This window comes from Onychostoma macrolepis, chromosome 01 (assembly GCF_012432095.1).
Source record: "Onychostoma macrolepis isolate SWU-2019 chromosome 01, ASM1243209v1, whole genome shotgun sequence".
NCBI lineage: Eukaryota > Metazoa > Chordata > Actinopteri > Cypriniformes > Cyprinidae > Onychostoma > Onychostoma macrolepis.
This window is the reverse complement of record NC_081155.1, coordinates 45680474-45701225: the sequence shown is the minus strand read 5'-3', so window position 1 is coordinate 45701225 and position 20752 is coordinate 45680474. Positions and strand designations below refer to the sequence as shown.

Genomic DNA, 20752 nt, shown 5'->3' with positions numbered 1-20752 from the left:
AGAAGAGTAGTATTGATTGCAACAAGGAAAGACCTTACAGTCTCACTCCATTATGTGTCAGACGCATCTACAGTAAACAGAGTCATAAAGACAAAATGCAATTTTCGTCAAAGCTTCAGATTTAAGCACCGAGGGTGTCTGCATTCATACGGCATTATTCCTGCTTTACGCCGACTAGAAGGCTTCCATTAAAGAGACTGATGCCGGATCGTCCGTCACATCTGAGGAGCAGCGCAGAGACGAGCCTGTACTAAATAAATGAGTTCATTAGCGTCCGGTAACGCTCGACTGCCTCCTGCCATGCTTATTCACAACGTCCTTTTTCACACGCTGGCCATGAACCTCTAAGCGCATGACATGAAGACACTCCCGCTGCACGCTGATGTCAAGGTCAGCACGTGCACTCAGGGACACGAGGAGCATTATTAGCATCTCATCGCATTTGTCAGATTGTGACGCATGCAGCATTTGCAGCATTAAACACGAGTGACGTGCAATGATATCCTAGTGAATGAAATGCACACAAAAGAATTTGAAGCAATAAAAAAGAGATACAGAAAACAAGTGACCTCAACAACGTGTTGGTATTTCAGGAGACAGACCTGGAAATTAATAAGAACCTGAGGAATTAATTACTTGGGAAGAATTCCTTCCATAATTGGCTCCGTTGAGGGTATTTTCTTTTACTTTTTTTTTTTTTTTTTTTAGGCAAATCAAGAAAAATTGTAGGGTAAAATAATTATGAGAGCCAGAGACACTTTGAAAAGGCCACAGAGAAACAGCGTTGGGTGTAATGCATTACCAAATAATTAGTTACTGTAATCTGGTTACTTTTACAGATTACTCTTAATTTTTCTGTGATTTAATTAGAGTTACTTCTGATGTAATACTTTATAGACTATAGAACAATTCTATGTAAAACAATAGTGAATTTAACATTAAAATTTAACGTTATGTTTTTAATGCAGCCTTGACCTTTTAAATACTTTGGTCAGTTTAAGAATCATTTATGTGATTTTATATTATTTATTTGAAAAAAAATAGAGCAGTCTCATCCATGCAATGCTAGATATAGATATAAAAACAATTAGTAATAAGTAATGCACTACCTTTTAGAAAGAGTCATTTGTAATCCAAGTTGAGGATGCAATTAATTTACCCAGTTAAGTGAATAACTTACCCAACACTGAAAACAATGCTACAGTATACATGTAGTTGGTGTAAATGTGTGCATTTTGTGCATCTTACACTCGATATCCAGGAACATGCTCTTCTGATGGCCCCCGATCCTGCTGAGAGCTTCACAGTCGAATCGGCCCCAGTCTGAGAGTCGAACGCCGCTGATGGTCAGCATGGATTTACCGTGGCGTCCGCGCACTTCCACACGGCCGTCCTGACTCTACACCAACACAAACACATCAGTGAAACAAACACTGCCACAGTCACGCACACACACACACACACACACACACACACACACAGACAGACACAAGCACAATCATTGACATACTCATTGATATTTATTATTTTTATTTATAAAATTGTATTTATATTATTTGCAATTTATAAATGAAATATTTTGGTTTACATAATTTGCATTCATTTTTATTTTGGATGTAGTTTTAGATATTTTATTTAAGGGTGTTCCAGGTGTTTGCTAGGGCGTATCTACTGTTTATGGTTACTATAGTGTTCTACTTAGTTGCCAGGGTGTTGCTATGGGATTGCTAGGTCATATGTTTATTAATGTGTTCTGAGTAGTTGCTAGGGTGTTGCTATGCAGATACTAGGGTGTTCTAGGGGTTTGCTAGGGCATATGATTACTAATGTGTCCTGAGTAGTAGCTAGGGTGTTGTAGGCATTTGCTAGGGCGTATAGTTACTAAAATGTTCTGAGTAGTTGCTAGGGTGTTGCTATGTGGTTGCTAGGGTGCTGGAGGTGTTTGCTAGGGCATATAGTTACTAAAGTGTTCTGAGTAGTTGCCAGGGAGTTGCTATGCGGTTGTTAAGGTGGTCTAGGGGTTTGCTAGGATTTGTAGTTACTAAAGTGTTCCGAGTAGTTGCTAGGGTGTTGTTATGCGGTTGCTAATGTTTTCTAGGTGTTTGCTAGTATGTATAGTTACTAAAGTGTTCTGAGTAGTTGGTATGGTGTTGCTATGTGTTTGCTAGTGTGTTCTAGGTGTTTGCTAGGGCATATAGTTACTAAAGTGTTCTGATTAGTTGCTAGGGTGTTGCTATGCATTTGTTAAGATGTTATGAGTGATTTTTAGAGTGATGCCATGCAGTTGTTCTAAGTGTTTGCTAGAGCATTGCTATATGGTTAACTACACTAACCCAGACAGAATCATATTAGCAATCCAAGGAAAACAGCAAACTGAGTTTGCGTTAATCAGGTAATGCGTCAGTACACAAGAGCAAATGAGCTACAATGAATATAAATGCAGCACTTTCTGACTGTAATGTCGTCACACTATCTGTGCTCGCGGTGAGAGAGGGAACTTTGAATATAAAGGGATTAGATGGAGTCCGTCCCCCAACGCCCACTTTAACGATCAGTGTTCTTCGCCTTCCCTGAAAAATCGATACGTGTCCACCCTCCGCTTGATGCCTCGCGGTCTAGAGTGCAGCACTAGCTTCAGCGCCTGACAGTCCTGCAGCGGCTGTGTGTTTTATTTGACAGGGGTTGTTATTGTGGGCTAGCAGATGACCTGTAGGCTTTCCTCCCTTCACACTAATGCATGAGATTCATTTTTACACGGACAGTGAGAGCTGACGCACCTTAGCCTGGTGTTTCACGCCTGGAGAACATGACGCAAAAACATTTACACATGTAAACGCACAAAAACACGTTTACTGAAGAAAATATGACTGGAGTTTGACTGTGTGTTGTGGGTGGTTGCTATGCGCTAACTAGGATGTTATGAGTGGGTTTCATTGTATTGCTATGTGGTCCTTTCTAGATGTTGGCTAGGGGAAATCTATATGGCAGCTAAGGCATTTTAAGCGGATGCTAGGGTATTAGTATGTTGTTGCTAGGGTGTTGTGAGTGTTTTTATAGTGTGTTGTTGTGCAGATGTTAGGGGGTTTCTATATGGTTACTAATGTGTTCTGAATAGTTGCTAGGGTGTTGTTAGGTGGTTGCTAGATTGTGAGGTGTACGCAAGGACATTTTAATATGGTTGCTAGGGTGTTATGAGTGGTTATTATAGCATGTTGCTAAGCAGTTTCTAGAGTGTTCTAGGTGTCTGCAAGGGGATTTCTGTATGGTTACTAAGGTGCTCTGAATAGTTGCTAGGGTGTTGTTAGGTGGTTGCTACGTGTCTGCAAGGGAATTTTATACGGTTACTAATGTCTTCTGAATAGTTGCTAGGGTGTTCTATGTGTCTGCAAGGGGACATATACATGGTTGCTAGGGTGTTATGAGTGTTTTTTATAGTGTGTTGCCAAGCGGTTGTTAGGGTGTTCTAGGTGTCTGTAAGGGGATTTCTATATGGTTGCCAAGGTGTTCTGAATAGAACCCTTGCTAGGGTGTTCTGAATAGTTGTTAGGTATTTTTTATAGTGTGTTGCCAAGCGGTCTGCCAGGGCATATATACATATGGTCACTAAGGTGTTCTGAATAGTTGTTAGGGTGTAGTGTTGTTTTTGGCGGCCTGTTTTAATTTTAGTTTTAGTCTAGTCATTTTAGTTTTTATTAGTTTTAGTCACGTTCATTTAGTCTAGTCAAGTTTCAGTCAACTAAAAGTCTGAGCATTTTAGTCTTATTTTAGTCAGAATTATCCATGACTATTTTCGTCTAGTTTTAGTCGACGAAAACTGATGACATTTTAGTCTAGTTTTAGTCAATGAAAATTGTATTTTAGTCTCTTTTTAGTAATGCAATTCTATTTAACCCAGTCAATATAGTATAAGAGGGGAAAATGTTGGGACATTTTTTAAATTTGAATAAAATGAAAACTAAAAGAATTTCAAATCATTATTCACAATTGAACATAGATAACATAACAAATGTTTAAACTAAGAAATTTTACAATTTTATGCACAAAATGAGCTCATTTCAAATGTGATGCCTGCTACAGGTCTCAAAAAAGTTGGGATGGGGGCATGTTTACCATGGTGTAGCATCTCTTTTTTTTTTCAAAACAGTTTGAAGACGTCTGGGCATTGAGGTTATGAGTTTCTGGAGTTTTGGTCTTGGAATTTGGTCCCATTCTTGCCTGATATAGGTTTCCAGCTGCTGAAGAGTTTGTGGTCGTCTTTGACGTATTTTTAGTTTAATGATGCACCAAATGTTCTCTATAGGTGAAAGATCTAGACTGCAGGCAGGCCAATTCAGCACCCGGACTCTTCTACTATGAAGCCATGCTGTTGTAATAGCTGCAGTATATGGTTTTGCATTGTCTTGCTGACAGGACAATGCAACACGTCGTCTGGAGGGGAGCATATGTTGCTCTAAAACCTTTATATACCTTTCAGTAGGGATGTAACGATTAACCGCGAGCCGGTTGAAAATCGATTCAAATATGTGACGATTCAAATCGGTTGAGATGCTAAACAAATCGCGATTCAATTAGGGGTAGGAGTTTATATGAATGTATGCCTGAGGGGAACTTACTGTCTTTAGAAAAGTTTAGATGGTATTTTTTCTTTTCATCTTGCCTCTGTATAAGTGCAGCGCTGCTTTGTTTACAGCGGAAACCAAGGAAACGCTTAAAGCGGCACCTGCTGGCAGAGAGTGAATCTGCATCTCATTCAGCTCATCTGCAACGCCAAGATCATGGGTTCGATTCCCAGGGAAAGCAAGAGCTGATAAAATGTAAAAACTGTAACTTGAATGCAATGTAAGTCGCTTTGGATAAAAGCGTCTGCTAAATGCATAAATGTAAATGTAAATGTAAATCTGCTGTTTCTATGTATAGTTTCACAAAACTGAAGTCAGACCATTCTGTTTTTGCTTCAAATTTCAAAATTATACAGTCTAATTTAGATTAAAAACTGCTCATGCTGCATGTATGCAGCATCTTTGTTTGGATCATGATTAAAATGCAGTGGTTGCCTCTAATTTTAAATGGAAAGAGCACAGACAAAGCCTTATTTTGTTTTTATGAAGAGATTTATTTTATTTGTGTTACTTATTTATTTGATTTGGGGCTTGTTTCAAAATTTCAATTTTAAATACATTTACATTATATTTACATTTTGTTATTTAGTAGACGCTTTTATCCAAAGCAACTTACAAATGAGGAAAATAGAAGCAATTAAAACCAACAAAAGAGCAATAATGTGCAAGTGCTATATTAGTATATTATCATAGTGTTATATTTCAATTTCACAAAGAAATGTGCAGCATTTTGTCCAAGCAATAATAAAAGGACACATTTAATTTATAATTTGTCTTAAATCTCATTTTGTTAAAAATTTTGTTACATCCCTACCTTTCAGCATTCATAGTGCCTTCCAAAACATACAAGCTGCCTATACTGTATGCACTTATGCACCCCCATACCATCAGAGATGCTGGCTTTTGAACTGAATGCCGATAACACGCTGGAAGGTCTCCCTCCTCTTTAGCCCGAAGGACACGGCGTCCGTGATTTCCAACATGAATGTCAAATTTGGACTCGTCTGACCATAGAACACTTTTCGACTTTGAAACAGTCCATTTTAAATGAGCCTTGGCCCACAGGACATGACGGCGCTTCTGGACCATGTTCGCATATGACTTCCTTTTTGCACGATAGAGCTTTAGTTGGCATCTACAGATGGCACGGCGGCTTGTGTTTACCGACAGTGGTTTCTGGAAGTATTCCTGGGCCCATTTAGTAATGTCAATGACAGAGGGCCCGAAGACCACAAGCATCCAACAAAGGTCTTCGGCCTTGTCCCTTACGCACAGAGATTTCTTCAGTTTCTCTGAATCTTTTGATGATGTTATGCACTGTAGATGATGAGATTTGCAAAGCCTTTGCAATTTGACGTTCAGGAACATTGTTTTTAAAGTATTCCACAATCTTTTTACGCACTCTTTCGCAGATTGGAGAGCCTCTGCCCATCTTTACTTCTGAGAGACTCTGCCTCTCTAAGACATCCCTTTTATAGCTAACCATGTTACAGACTTGATGTCAATTAACTTAATTAGTTGCTAGATGTTCTCCCAGCTGAATCTTTTCAAAATGTCTTGCTTTTTCAGCCCTTTGTTGCCCCCGTGCCAACTTTTTTGAGACCTGTAGCAGGCATAAAATTCGAAATGAGCTCATTTAGAGCTTATCAAGTGTAAAATTTCTCCATTTAAACATTTGTAATGTTCTCTATGTTCTATTGTGAATAAAATATTGGCTCATATGATTTGAAAGTCTTTTGGTTTTCATTTTATTCAAATTCAAAAAATGTCTCAACATTTCCGGAATTCGTGTTGTAGGTGTCTGCCAGGGCATCTCTATATGGTCATTAAGGTGTTCTGAGTAGTTGCTAGGGTGTTGCTATGTGGTTACTAGGGTGTTCTCAGTGTTTGCTAGAGCAGTGCTGTATGGTTGCTGAGGTGTGGGTTTTGATACACTGCTCTGCGGTTGCGAGGATGTTGTACAGTAGATGTTTGGTATGAGCTCTACTACTAGTAATGATTGAATTAGTAAATGACACAGCATTAATTTTTTAACTCAAAAACACATACACAAACACACAACCAATGGTGCGTGTGAACTCAAACACATGAATATAAACTACAGAATCTCTCACAAACATCCCTGCATAAAATGACAACGCATCGTGAAAAACCACCTTTCCGACTGAATGAATGTAATAAACAACTAATAAAATCAGCTGCCAGAATCATAATTCTCATTTTGTGGTGTTACGACCTCCAAATACAAATTATATCGCAGAGCTGGCCTGTAAGCAGATACCAGAAACTGATCAGTGAGTAAAAACCGCAGACACACACTGCCTTTCTGTGTGTGTGTGTGTGTGTGTGTGTGTGTTTGTGTGTGTGTGTGCACACGTCTGACACCATCTCGCCTTGGGCAGATGCTTCCTGACTGTTTGATATGCTACTGAGATCTCTGTGAGACGACACAACCACAGCATACTGAGAGAGAAAAGAGGACAACAGAGGAGCGAATGGACTGACAGACAGACAGAAAGATAGACAAAAGATAGATAGATAGACAGACAAATGGACAGATGGACAGATGGACGGACGGACAGATGGACGGACGGACAGACAGATGGACAGACAGACAGACAGATGGACAAAAGATAGATAGATAGACAGACAAATGGACAGATGGACAGATGGACGGACGGACAGACAGATGGACAGACAGACAGACAGATGGACAGACGGACGGACGGACAGATAGACAGATAGACAGCTAGACAGACAGATATTGGCATTTGATTCTGCTCATTTGGTTCATCAGCTCCATGAGTTTCTCATGCATCTCAGACTACTGCTGTACAGTGTGTTTATCATCAGCTGCTGCAGGATGCTGTTCTGCTGGAGGGAAATGAGTGGAAACGGGAGGCGTGGCCGACACAGACGACTGAACACCAGTGATTATCTACACAACGCTGAACAGGACTTTGAGGAGCTGTCATGTACCTGAGTCCTGTAATGATGAAATCATTAGAAATGCGGCTTGTGCTAATGATTATGGAACAGGAAGAGCTACACGATCACTGTACCGCATCAATTCTGCAGGTGATATTTAAAGGGACAGTTCACCCAAAAGTGAACAGTTGCTGTTAATTTACTCTCCCTCAGGCCATCCAAGATGTAGGTGACATTTTTCTTCAGTAGAACAGTAAAGAAGATTTTTAGCTGAAACCGTGATCCTTGGTGATACATTTAAAGCAGGGGTGGGCTAACTTTTTGATTCGAGGGCCACATCAAGTTTTCCACATCAAGTGAGGGGCCGCATAATATGTTTATGACACATGAAGCTTTGATTTTTTATTCTAAATTGACACTCACTTACTACTGTACTGTATGTATACTTGTACATACATGGCAGTTCCATTCTTGCACTCCACCTTATTTTTTATGAGCACTTTATGACACACAGATAAGTTGCATTGGTGTGCAAGTCGATTGATGTATAAGACATTCAAAAATAATGTAAAACAACAAATTCCGTTAATTTAGCAGTGCTCAGAACAGAAAAAGGAAAGGAAAATATAAGTAAAACCAAACACAAATTATAGTGGCATTCACTACGAACATATATTAGAAACGCCCAGCCTAAATATTTAAAGCCAAACTAAAGTAGCACATCCTAATGTGCGCGCTTTGCGTTTGACCTTGATTGCTTTATATAAGTCGCCTTGGAAATCGCAACATGTTTCAGATTTAAAATATGCGATTTATAATCCAGAAAATACAGTACTATATCCATTTTCATAAAAATGTGTGTGAAAAACAGAAGAAAAAAGCATTCTTTGCAAGATAAAAAAACAAATTATTTCCATGTTTTCCACATGAAATTACAGTGCCGGTGAGCAGGAGGATTTTTAAAACAGTACCAATGCAAGGCATTTCTCAAAACAAATTTTTTAACATTTTTAAAGGGGACCTATTATGCAAAAATCAATTTTATAAGGTGTTTGAACACAGATGTGTAGCTGCAGTGTGTGAAAACAACCAGCCTATAATGTTAAAAATCCACCAAATCATTTTTTTTTAGAAAACCAATAAATCATGAACAGTCTCTCTAAACAGCTCGTTTCAGATACTCCCTCTGTTCACGTCACCGAGGGGAAAAAGTCCCGCCCATATGTGACGCTCTCTGCCCTATTAGCATAAACACAGCCCTGAGTGAGAAGCTGCAGTCCGCCATTACTGGAGTTATATACAATGTCAGCACCAAAGAGGCTTTACAAGTCAAAAGAAACGTATACAGGCAACATAAAATTAATCCTTGTGGCTCTATGATATATTGAGGTCTTATGAAGCGAAATGATTGGTCGGTGCAAGAAACTGATTATTATTTACAACATTATTACCTGTAATCCAGAGCCTCAAGCAACTTCATAAAGTTTGTTTCAATGAACTGGCTAAGTTCACTAGTTTGTTTATGTAATCAGACAATTATGTAACATATTTGCAATTATATTAGCACAAATAATGAAGTCTAAAGCATATTAAGTGAATAAACTAGCCTTCATCAGCTCAACTTTTTACATAAAATAAATCACAGGATCAGATACGCCACTATTTCAGCTCATTTCCAGTTGGAGTGACTGTCAGGCGTCTGCAAGTGAGTTTGATTGAGTAACTTGTAGATCTGTGCTGCTTGAGACGTGAACTGATTCAGCTGATTCAGTCCGACTTGATGAACTGGTTCAAAAGAATGATTCGTTCATGAACTGAACCGTTTGTCTGAGGCTCGGGATTACAGGTAATAATGTTGTAAATAATGTTCAGTTTCTTGCACAGACCGATTGTTTCTCTTCATACGACCTCAATATATCATCAGGAGCCACAGGGATTCATTTTGTATTGCCTATATTTGCTTTTTCGTCTCTCAAAGTGTCGGTAGCCATTGATTTGCATTTTATGAATCAACAAGGAGCACAGTTTCAGCTAAAAATCAGCGAAAAAGTAAAATCTTGGAGGGTGAGCAAAATAACCTTTTGGTGAGTTTTGGGTGAGTTGCAATAGATCTGTTTGTTATTCACCTTATCTCCATCTGTGAACGTCTTCCCATCACTGGCTCTCCTCCATGAGATCTCGGGGAGCGGTTCTCCCTCCGCTGTACAGGAGATCATAGCAGCGCTTCCCTCCACGGCCGTCACGTTCCTCAGCTGAGTGATGTGCGGCTGGACTGAACAGACAGACAGACAGATGGACGAACGGCTTTGAGTCACTGCAGACGTTTCTGTGAGTTTATTTTTAAGTAATTGCTTTGAATTACACCTCAATATGCCCTGAACACAATGTTCCGTCTGACAGAGGACATCACATTTACACTTAAACAGAAAATGACTGTATTAATGCAAATGTAACAATTGTTGCAAATAATGATAACTGCAAAGAACTGAACAGAATTTCTAAAGACATTAAGAGGTATAAAGCTTTAATGATCACAAAAATAATTAGTAATAATAATAACAACAATTTTTCTTTATGAAAATGTTTTCCCCCAATTTGTTATAGTAAAGATTATTTATGCTTTTTACTATAATAAAAACCTTTAGTTGCTTCATGCAAATGTTTTTGTTTGTTTGTTTAATTTATAATAAAACCCTTTATTTTCGCTAGGCATTTTCTTTCCCCAATTAATAATAAAAACCCTTAAAATCTTTTTTTTTTTTCAGTTTACAATAAAAACATTTATTTTCATTATGCAAAATATTTTCTTCCAATTTATAATGACAGAAACCTTTTTTATGCATTTATTTTTACATTTCTAATAATAAAACCCTTTTTTTTTCTAAATTTTTAATAATAAAAAAATCTTGATTTACTTTATGCTATTTTTTTTTTTCTTTAAGAAAAATCTTTCGAAAATGTCTTTATGCTCTGAACGTCTTTCCTGTAGGTGCAATGTCTTCTGTGCATGAACTCTCTCAGCCGGAGAGTGTCTTTAGTGACACACGTTCACGTCAGGAAGGTCTTGTTTAATGCTGAACTCACCGATAAACCCTGTTAGAAGTCTGTGTGTGTGTGTGTGTCCCACAGATAAGCTGCTCTATGTATCTTTCTTAGTTTTGCCCTAAACACCAGCAGAGTCGAGGGCAAACAAGTTTCATGCATAACAGCTGTTCCTGCTCTCGCACAGAGTGCCGCTGAATAAATCCATGCTGGAGTGAATGAAAGCCAGCAGAAAAAGCTCTTCACAGTGCGGGTCTTTGAAAAGCGGCTGCAGAGATCAAGGAGTTATTTGTAGCTGGAGTCATAGCAGAAATGCCCAGAGGTTGCGGAGAGCGAAAGCATGTGTCTGCTACATACACACACTCCAGCAAAGACAAACACATCGCTGGAGACGCGCGAGCTGGGAAACACTCCAGGAAACGTCAACGATGTATTGCTGCTCAAAACACAGTGAAGTTTGCACGCAAGAAACTCAGCAAAAGAGTGTTGCTAAGGTGTTCTGATTAAACTGCTAATATAATTTAGAATTATGAATATGATTAAATAATATTCAATATAAATACACTGTAATTTTTATCAGGATGTGTATTAGTCAGTGATATTTTATTTTATTATTTATATATTATTATACATTATTATATTATAATTTATTATAATTATTAATTCATTTTAATTTTTATATTTTCATTTTTCATCTTAATTTCGTTTTTATTCATTTTGTTATGTTGTTTTTGTTCTCTTTAAACATTACTATTTAGCTTTAACTTATTTTTATTTCAATTAACAAAATGTTTTTTGTTTTTTTTAAATAGTTTTAGTTAATGATAATAACCCTGGCATTGGTGTATATTTATTGCCCATAAATAGTTGCCAGACCCTCAACGGTTATTATTTTCACATTTATTATATATAATTTTTTTTTTTTTTTCGTATTTCCAGTTTGTGTGTATATACTATACACTAAACTGAAATTTGAATGATTTTTTCTTGAATTAGGCAAAAATAATTTATTTAAAATGGATGCATTGTGCAAATGCAGTGGTTGTGTAGTGTATTTTACAAAATTTGACACTAAGTTAATCCGAAAATATTAACCCATGTATGGTAAGCTGGTAAAAATAAGCTAGTATATCAGTAACTAGCATAAATCAACCCATTTTCCTAGGTTAAATGAACAACCCACTGTGGCAAGTTAAAATATGACCCATCCACGAGTTGCAAAGCAACCCAAATCGGGTTACTCTCAACCAGTGGGGATTTCTTTAAGACTGCAAGGGAAGCTCGGCTTCCCCTATAATGTCAAAAAATTAATGGGAAAATATGTACTATTGTGTTAACATTTTATTGACTAAAAATGCGTTAGAACACGTTCATCTCGAAGACGAGTTCATTCAGAATCAGCTACATACAGCAGGTCGGACTCGATTTCCTTCTCATACACTCCCGTAGCTTCAGTGTATTTCTCCGTTGAAGCCTAGAGTCCATTGACTTCAATGGGGCTGCTTTGAACAGTTTTTTTCAGTGCCTCGAAACTAGACGGTCATTGGATAAATGCTGCGATTATGTCCCGCCCACGGACGCTCAGCGTCTCTGGGGGTGAATGGAGGAGTGGGCTGGCCTGGACTCCGGGCTTCTGCGTGATGATTGGAGGGTCTGTCGAAAGACTGCATCTCCTTTTGATTGACAGCGATTTTGTCCTATAAAAAGACGCTGATGCTGAAGCTATTCGAGCTCAGTCCCATAGCGGCTTTGCACTTGTTTCTCATCAATCATTATATATTTTTTATTCATTTATAATGTTATGTTTTAATATACATGCTGCTAACTCGGAAATTTCAAGATATGCGAGCAAAAAAATGCTCCTGACACTTAGGCAATACGACACGAGCAAGAGTGCTGTTTTTGTTTCGTTTGTGTTCAAATTCAGATCCGCGCTGTCTTGGGAGAATCACTGATTCACTGAGCCATTCATAAAAACAGTCATTTGATTCACTCCTGAAGGATTCAGCCGTTTTGAAAGAATCATTTGAATGACTCAGTCACGAACTTCTGCCATCTGCTGGACGTTTTTAAGTTTCCCGTCTAAAAGTAGGCATATTACATTATTTCCCAACATATTTCTATATTCAGAATTTAGTATTTAAAACATTAATTTCATAACATTATTTATGCAATTATAAATGAATAAATGCCACATCTAAATGTCACTTCATGCAGCTTCTGTGCAGTGCTAAGATGAGTTTTGTTTAGATCATTTCATGGATAACAATAGCCAGTCATTCATTCACATTAATTAAGTATTCAGAGAATAATATTGTCTGTTTTCACTTACATCTATTTATTTATTAAATTCTGATTCATTTTGTAGAATTGAATTATAAATTAAGTTGGTATAGTATCGTAAGACATTTTTATGGTATCGTGACAACCCTATTACACCACATTCCTTGTTTCAGTTTAACCTAATTCCCACATTTCCTCCGTCGAGTTTACTATCTTTTTTTTTTTTAATATTGTTTGTTCATTCATTCATTCATACAGTAGGCTAGGCTAGCGTCACTGGAAAAGACGCCTAGTTGGTACGACAGGGTCACAGAGCATTTTCTTGAAAAGGAACAGAATTTACGTATAAATAAATGGAACATTTTTATGATGTAGGCCGAAAATGAGCTTCCCCTCTTTGAAAGACCAGCAGCCGCCACTGCTCTCAACCCAGCATTTTTCTGACTGTACTTTTCCCATATTTTGTGATAATCATGCACTTTCTTCAAGCACAGCAGAATGAATGACTGTGAAGCTCCTGTCAATGGCTGTAAACCGCAGCTGTTGACAGTGAACTGATGCTCGTATGTTGTGCTCTTCTTCTCAACATGCTCTCCTGAGAGCGGTGACAGTGTTCAGACGACAGGCGACACGCTGTAAACACGAGGACTGTAATGACAGCGAGGTCAGCAGACTCACACTCACACCAAACACAGAGCACCATATGAACCTCAAAACCAGCCAGAGAAACCTGCTGTCATTACGGTCACTGTCAAGAGCAGACGCTTAATTCCAATTCTACTACTAACTCCCAAAAGCACTGTTAGATAACTACGGTAACAAGTTCCATTAAATTCTATTGGTAACAATGGAACTTGTGACCACAGTTGTGTTTGGGAAACGCACCCCAGATAGGTTGCACTATTTGCTCTTAATACAAGGCTAGAAAATTATAAGTTTTCAATATGCAGCCTTTGAATGTCCAATAAAACGTTTTCTGGCATAGAAAAGTTTTGGTATTTAATCATTTCAGTCAATCAGTTTAATCAGTTCAATCATTTACTTGTTTTAGTCATGAATACCAAAACATTCAAAAAAATAAATAAATAATAAAATAATAAACAATAAAACTAAAACTCAATACTAGGGCTGTAGCTATCGAATATTTTAGTAATCGAGTATTCTACTGAAAATTCTATCGATTAATCGGATAAGAATAATTTTTTCTTTATTAAAGAGCAATACTAAATAAGACAAGTAATTTGTTTCCTTTTTAGAAAAAAATACATTTTTATTGCTGAAATTGCATATATTAATAAAACTAAACCCATTTAATAAAACTAATGCATTTAATTGCCATATTACATTCAAAATACAAATATATAAAAATATAAAAATCAATTTCAAATTACTTTAAAAAAGGACTGCGAGCAAAAATCCCAGAACCACACGGGGGACCTAGTGAATGACCTGCAGAGAGCTGGGACCAAAGTAACAAAGGCTACCATCAGTAACACACTGTGCCGCCAGGGACTCAAATCCTGCAGTGCCAGACGTGTCCCCCTGCTTAAGCCAGTACATGTCCGGCCCGTCTGAAGTTTGCTAGAGAGCGTTTGGATGATCCAGAAGAGGATTGGGAGAATGTCATATGGTCAGATGATACCAAAATAGAACTTTTTGGTAAAAACTCAACTTGTCGTGTTTGGAGGAGAAAGAATGCTGAGTTGCATCCAAAGAACACCATACCTACTGTGAAGCATGGGGGTGGAAACATCATGTTTGGGGCTGTTTTTCTGCAAAGGGACCAGGATGACTGATCCGTGTAAACGAAAGAATGAATGGGGCCATGTATCGTGAGATTTTGAGTGAAAACCTCCTTCCATCAGCAAGGGCATTGAAGATGAAACGTGACTGGGTCTTTCAGCATGACAATGATCCCAAACACACCGCCCGGGCAACGAAGCATTTCAAGGTCCTGGAGTGGCCCAGCCAGTCTCCAGATCTCAACCTCATCGAAAATCTTTGGAGGGAGTTGAAAGTCCGTGTTGCCCAGCGACAGCCCCAAAACATTACTGCTCTAGAGGAGATCTGCATGGAGGAATGGGCCAAAATACCAGCAACAGTGTGTGAAAACCTTGTGAAGACTTACAGAAAACGTTTGACCTCTGTCATTGCCAACAAAGGGTATATAACAAAGTATTCAGATGAAATTTTGTTATTGACCAAATACTTATTTTCCACCATAATTTGCAAATAAATTCTTTAAAAATCCTACAATGTGATTTTCTGGATTTTTTTTTCTCATTTTGTCTCTCATAGTTGAGGTATACCTATGATGAAAATTACAGACCTCTCTCATCTTTTTAAGTGGGAGAACTTGCACAATTGGTGGCTGACTAAATACTTTTTTGCCCCACTGTAAGCCTTTACTTTGTGGCTTTTGTAAGAGGTAAAAATTAGAGGGCAGGAGGCTAACGTGGAACAAAAACAAGAGTCCATACACACAACATTTATTAACACATTTTTCAGCAACATGAATTTAAAGTTGTTTGGAGAATAAACCCTCTTAAATGTCTCTGCATACTGGTGTGTGTAATCCTTTAAAGGAGCATGTGGTTGCAAACACAGTGTACTCTATGCAGTTACAGGGATGCACCGAAATGAAAATTCTGGGCCGAAACCAAGAATTCTGGATGTGCTTGGTCGAAAACCAAAACTGCTTTGTAATAATTATTTATTTTATTCAATAATATAAAGTAGTTTTTTAAGACTTTTTAATTTAACTCAATTTTAATGACAGAATTTAAAAAAACACAAGCCAATAAAATAACCACACTTTTATTGAAAGAAAATTGGACAGAAAATATATTAATATTAAATATCAATGTATTATTTTTTATTCAGTTCTATGCAACAGAATCAGACATAACTGTTGTTGTTGTTGTTTTTGACTAATTATCCAAATAATGTATAGTCCTGCAAACAGGGTTTTTCCTTTCTCAAAATGCGGCGGAGGTGGTACCATCCTGATCATGTGTTTTGCACACAATGTACCCACCCTTCAAGTGGATGAAACAAACACTTTTTACATGCAACATATTTTAGGTGTTATTATAATTACAGCTATGATTAAAGAAAATGACAATTATAAAGTTATGTTTTATTTTCTCTCATCTAATGTTTTATTGTTATTTATTCTTAAAATAGCCTTATGAAATGTTTTATTTTTCCTCCACAGAAATTCTGTGTTGTGTATCTGGTTATCAAATGAAGGCATAAAACATAAATTTTATTTATCTTTAAATTATTGAAAATTAAACTTTTTGGCAAACAAAGGGGATTTACTATTAAAATTAAAACATGGAAGAAATGTTGTGTGATCATTCCTTAAAAAATAAAGTTTTCATAATTTTAGTAGTAGTAGTATGTACATTGAACAATAGTAATATATTTCTGCTGCAATGTCTTCAAATTAAACCAGACTTTTATTTTGACGGGTTGCCGTGAATTCCTTTAAATTTCTGTGTGAATATGATATGTGTCACAGCTCACGTGGAGCACGGGAACCAGGAACGAGGATTTCAATAACACAGGAGTTTAATATAAGATAGGAACACAGATCACAGGTAGGGTGGACACTTGAAGACCGACAAACACTAACTGAAAGGACTGGGGCTTATAAAGACAAGACAATCAAGGGACTAAGGAGACACACCTGGAATCAAATTAAACAATCAAAGGGAGACAGAAACTGGGTCACAGGGCACACATGGGGAGCAAAACACACACAAGACAGTCCAAGGGCGTGACATTACTCCCCCCTCCCGGAAGGTGCGTCCTCGCACCGTGGAACAACAGAGGGGGGGGAAACGGGTGGGAACAAAGGCGGAGGCTCAGGAGGAGGACGGACCACCGGGAGGGGCCTGGCTGACAGAAACCAGGGAGGTGACGAAGGAGGGAGGAGCCAGGGAGGAGACAGGAGGGACCCGGAGCAGGAGGAGCCTGGCAGGACCCAGGCCACAGCCATGATGATGGCCCACGGTGGAGCCGGCGGAGGGAGGAGCCATGGAGGAGGCATGGCCGCCGACTCCAGGGGCCGACCAGCGGCGGAGCAGGTGGTGGAGGAGCCGAGGTGGAGACGGAGAGCCGATGAGCTAGGGGATGCCGAGGATCCGGGGCCAAGGTGGAGCCGAGTGCTCTGGCGACCGAGGCGGCGGAGCTCGGAGATCAGCGGCGGGCAGGCGACTGAGGACCAAGGTGGAGCTGGCGGGAGGAAGGAGCCCAACTGAGCGGTGGGGCGGGCGGCGAGGTGCAGCCAGAGGTGGAGTCCTGAGGCGATGGCGGGTCGACGCCCGACCAAGGCGGAGCCGGAGGGACGAGGGAGCCCGGTGGAGCTGGAGGATCGACGGATGACGGTGGAGGCGAGGGAGCTAGGAGCCGAGGTGGAGCCGCTGGGTCAACGGACCGAGGCAGAGTCCGGGCCGAGGAGGTTGGAGGCGGAGGTGAGGGATACTCCAGCCCCGGCGACGCTGGAGGATGGCAGTCTCGTGGGGCTCGCACCGCATGGATGGTGGACTGAGGGCGAGCAGAGGGGCTGCCAGACGACAGCGGTGGAGGAGGCTGGAGCGGGTGGGAGGGCGGTCATTTGTGAGCCTCCGGGCTTTCAGGGCTAATCTTTGTAGGGCACTTTCGAGGGGCCGGCACTGGCGGGCACTTGCGAGGGGCAGGCACTGGCGGGCTTGCCATACTCTCTGCCGGCGGGCTTTCCTGGACCGCGAACGGCGGCTGGTGAAGGGAAACGTCGACCTCCAGATCCGTCTCCCAGTCAATCAGATCCCCTTCCATGTCCAGCAGCCCCAGATGAACAATCAACTCACCCTCAGCCGTGATGTAGGGGGCGGAGCTCCACTCCGCGCTCACACAGTCAATGGCTGGCTCCCTCGCGATGGGCATTGACGCCGGCTCTCGCACCTGATCTGACGAGTTGGGCTCAACTTCCGGGACGATCTTCCACTCAGTCGCTTGGCTTCGCGCTGGCTCACAGATCGTGGCGGGAAATGGCTCTCCGTCATCGGTGGGCTCGGGCTGATGCTCCGCACCGCTGGGAGTTGGTGGGCTGGGCTCTGGGTCAGGAGTGGCTCTGGCGAGATCATCCTCGGAAGAGACGGTGAGGGGTGATCCGTTTCTCACCAGAATCCACTCCACGAAGGCGGCGAAATCCTCTCGAGGACCATCCTCGGACGACAGCGCTCTGCACGCGGTGTTCAGACTTGCGTTGTAGAATGAGCAGAGCGCGCCGTCCGGGTAGCTGGTGGCATTAGCTATCATCAGGAACAGTCTGGTGTGGTCCTCGAGAGATCTGTCCCCCTGCTCCAGCAGGAGGAGGAGGAATTCGGGCCGAACATGGGGATCCATAGGGCACAACGGAAAGAAAAAACACTGGGTAAAACGAGGAAACAAAACGGAGGGAAAAATACGGAGGTTACTGTTTTGGGTCGGTCTTTCTGTCACAGCTCACGTGGAGCACGGGAACCAGGAACGAGGAGACGAGGATTTCAATAACACAGGAGTTTAATATAAGATAGGAACACAGACCACAGGTAGGGTGGACATTTGAAGACCGACAAACACTAACTGAAAGGACTGGGGCTTATAAAGACAAGACAATCAAGGGACTAAGGAGACACACCTGGAATCAAATTAAACAATCAAAGGGAGACAGAAACTGGGTCACAGGGCACACATGGGGAGCAAAACACACACAAGACAGTCCAGGGGCGTGACAATATGACGCTAGTTTTACTCAAATGAAACGGTGAAATGCTCATGAAGTGACTCTCAGAGCAGTTCTGGAGATGTTGTTCGAGTGTTTATGTCCTCATTGAGACGGCAGACGCTGAAATCACTGCGAGTGTCACGCGCGCTTCAGGGTGTGTGTGTGTGAGGTAAAGGAAAACACGCATCTCTGCCATTCATTCATACAGAGATATGATCGCGTAATATGAGTTAATGCTCATCAGATCGAGTAAATCAGTGGGAAATGAATAGAAATGATTCTGTGTAAACCCTGGCAAAGCTATTATTATCAGCGCATGTAAGCAGCATAGCGGGGAGCAGATCAGTGAAGGAGATTTCACCAGCGTTTCCCAGTACAGCTGTACTACAGCATGTCACAGCACAGTAACACTACTGCAAACAGGAACAAGTATACTACATAGAAATTTCTTATCACCCGTTATTTGAGCGGACTTAGCTTTTCCGGTGAGCACGAGTGGTAAATGAGCAGAATGCACATTGATAGAGCGGAATATTGAACGGAGCGTCACGCGGCGCAGTGATGAGAGTGAAACCTGAACACTGCTGAGTGGCGCGGCATATATTTTCGGCGGCCGAAAATTCAGTGCATCCCTAGTAAATGGACTAAAACGATTCTTCGAAGCACAAGAATTTGCCTCGATGATTTTTTGTATTCGAGTTACTCGAATTACTCGAGGAATCGTTTCAGCCCTACTCAACACTAAATCAAAAATTAATTAAACTTAAATTGTAATATTTAAAAATAACAACAAATAAAGTCAAAAACACATAAAATTACTAAAAGTGTAATTAAAATTAAAAATTAGTGTATAAAAGTAAAAGCTAATTAAAATTGTATAGTATCTATACTGAACTGCCATTTATTTATATATATATAAAGATGGAATAATAATGTATTAAATAATAATATTAATATTTAATTTGTAGATTATTTCTATTATTATTAATTATATGTAATTATAAATAATAATAATAATACAATACAATTATTAATTATATCATATAATTACAATTTAATATATACCAGTATTTATAAACTGACTGTATTGCTGAATATCTGTTGACAAACTCTCTATTTTTTTTACCTATATTAAAGTTATTCTTTTAATTTATATACTGTATATATTTTTCATTTCCGTTATTATCAGAGGATTCCCTAAATATTTTTCCCACAATGGAGCTGTGTTTTAATCAGGTTTTTGAGGAGCAAAGCACTAATATCTAGCAGTGCCTGACATCTTTATACTCTTCAGCTGTTTGTGTTTTGTTATCTGGTTTTTGTTTCTTGTCTCTCCTGTTCAGCTCGTCTCTGCTCCACGTTTTACAGAACAAAACTCCTGTCCAATACGAGCGTCATATAAACACGCGTCTGGAGGTTCGTGATGGCAGAGAATAAATATCCATACATTTCCATACGACAGACAGGAGGTCCAATCAGAATAATCAGTTTGTGAATATGCACAGCAGCTTCATGAAAACAGAAATTGAATGTGGGTCCCATAAAGAACCTGCTGGAGTTTTTCATGATAATTGAACAGTCATTAATTTTTCTGAAATTAAATTCGAGATAGCAGCACATTTACTGTGCCGCCGGTGCATCCGAAGATGCATTGCTTCATTTTCTTCAAGAGAATCTGAGTGGAAAGCAACTAAACGTAAAAAGAAAAGAAGAATCGTCTGTACCGCCATCATGAGGAAAGATTCCTCTGAGACGCCACAACAAAACACCTTATAAAAATCAATCAATGTACAAAAGATGCAAACGTTTCCTCACCGAACACTTTGAGGAAGAGCTGGCTCTCGGAGCTCCCGGCCTTGTTGCTCGCACGGCATGTATACGGCCCACCGTCACCCTGCCGGATGTTTTTGATGGTCAGCGTGCTTTTGCCCCCATCCAGCGTGTTAAGCACATACTGCTCTGATCGCTCGATCACGTGACCCTTCCTGTGGACAACAAACCATCAGATGAGATGACTGACTGCAGCTGAGAACACATCTGTAATTGAGTTAACAGCCTATAGAATATGGATCTCTTCCCAGTTCAATTAGTGTGTGTAAATTAATTTGGAGGGAAAAAAGTCATT

The 20752-nt window shown here is 39.9% G+C and overlaps 1 protein-coding gene across 11 annotated transcripts in view; it reads right to left on the bottom strand.

Moving 5' to 3' along the window:
• The window catches only part of zgc:152904 (uncharacterized protein LOC767777 homolog), a 297739-nt gene that overhangs the window by 45938 nt on the left and 231049 nt on the right, over positions 1 to 20752 (bottom strand). For all 11 annotated transcript variants that reach the window (XR_009271358.1, XM_058776316.1, XM_058776298.1 and 8 more), the window contains 3 exons: positions 20443 to 20612; positions 9674 to 9819; positions 1249 to 1399 (listed from right to left, as the gene is read on the bottom strand). Coding sequence is in view for 10 of the 11 variants with exons in the window: in XM_058776316.1 (XP_058632299.1) it covers positions 1249 to 1399; positions 9674 to 9819; positions 20443 to 20612 (467 nt within the window). In the remaining variant the exon portion in view is untranslated. The remainder of the gene's footprint in view (positions 1 to 1248; positions 1400 to 9673; positions 9820 to 20442; positions 20613 to 20752) is intronic.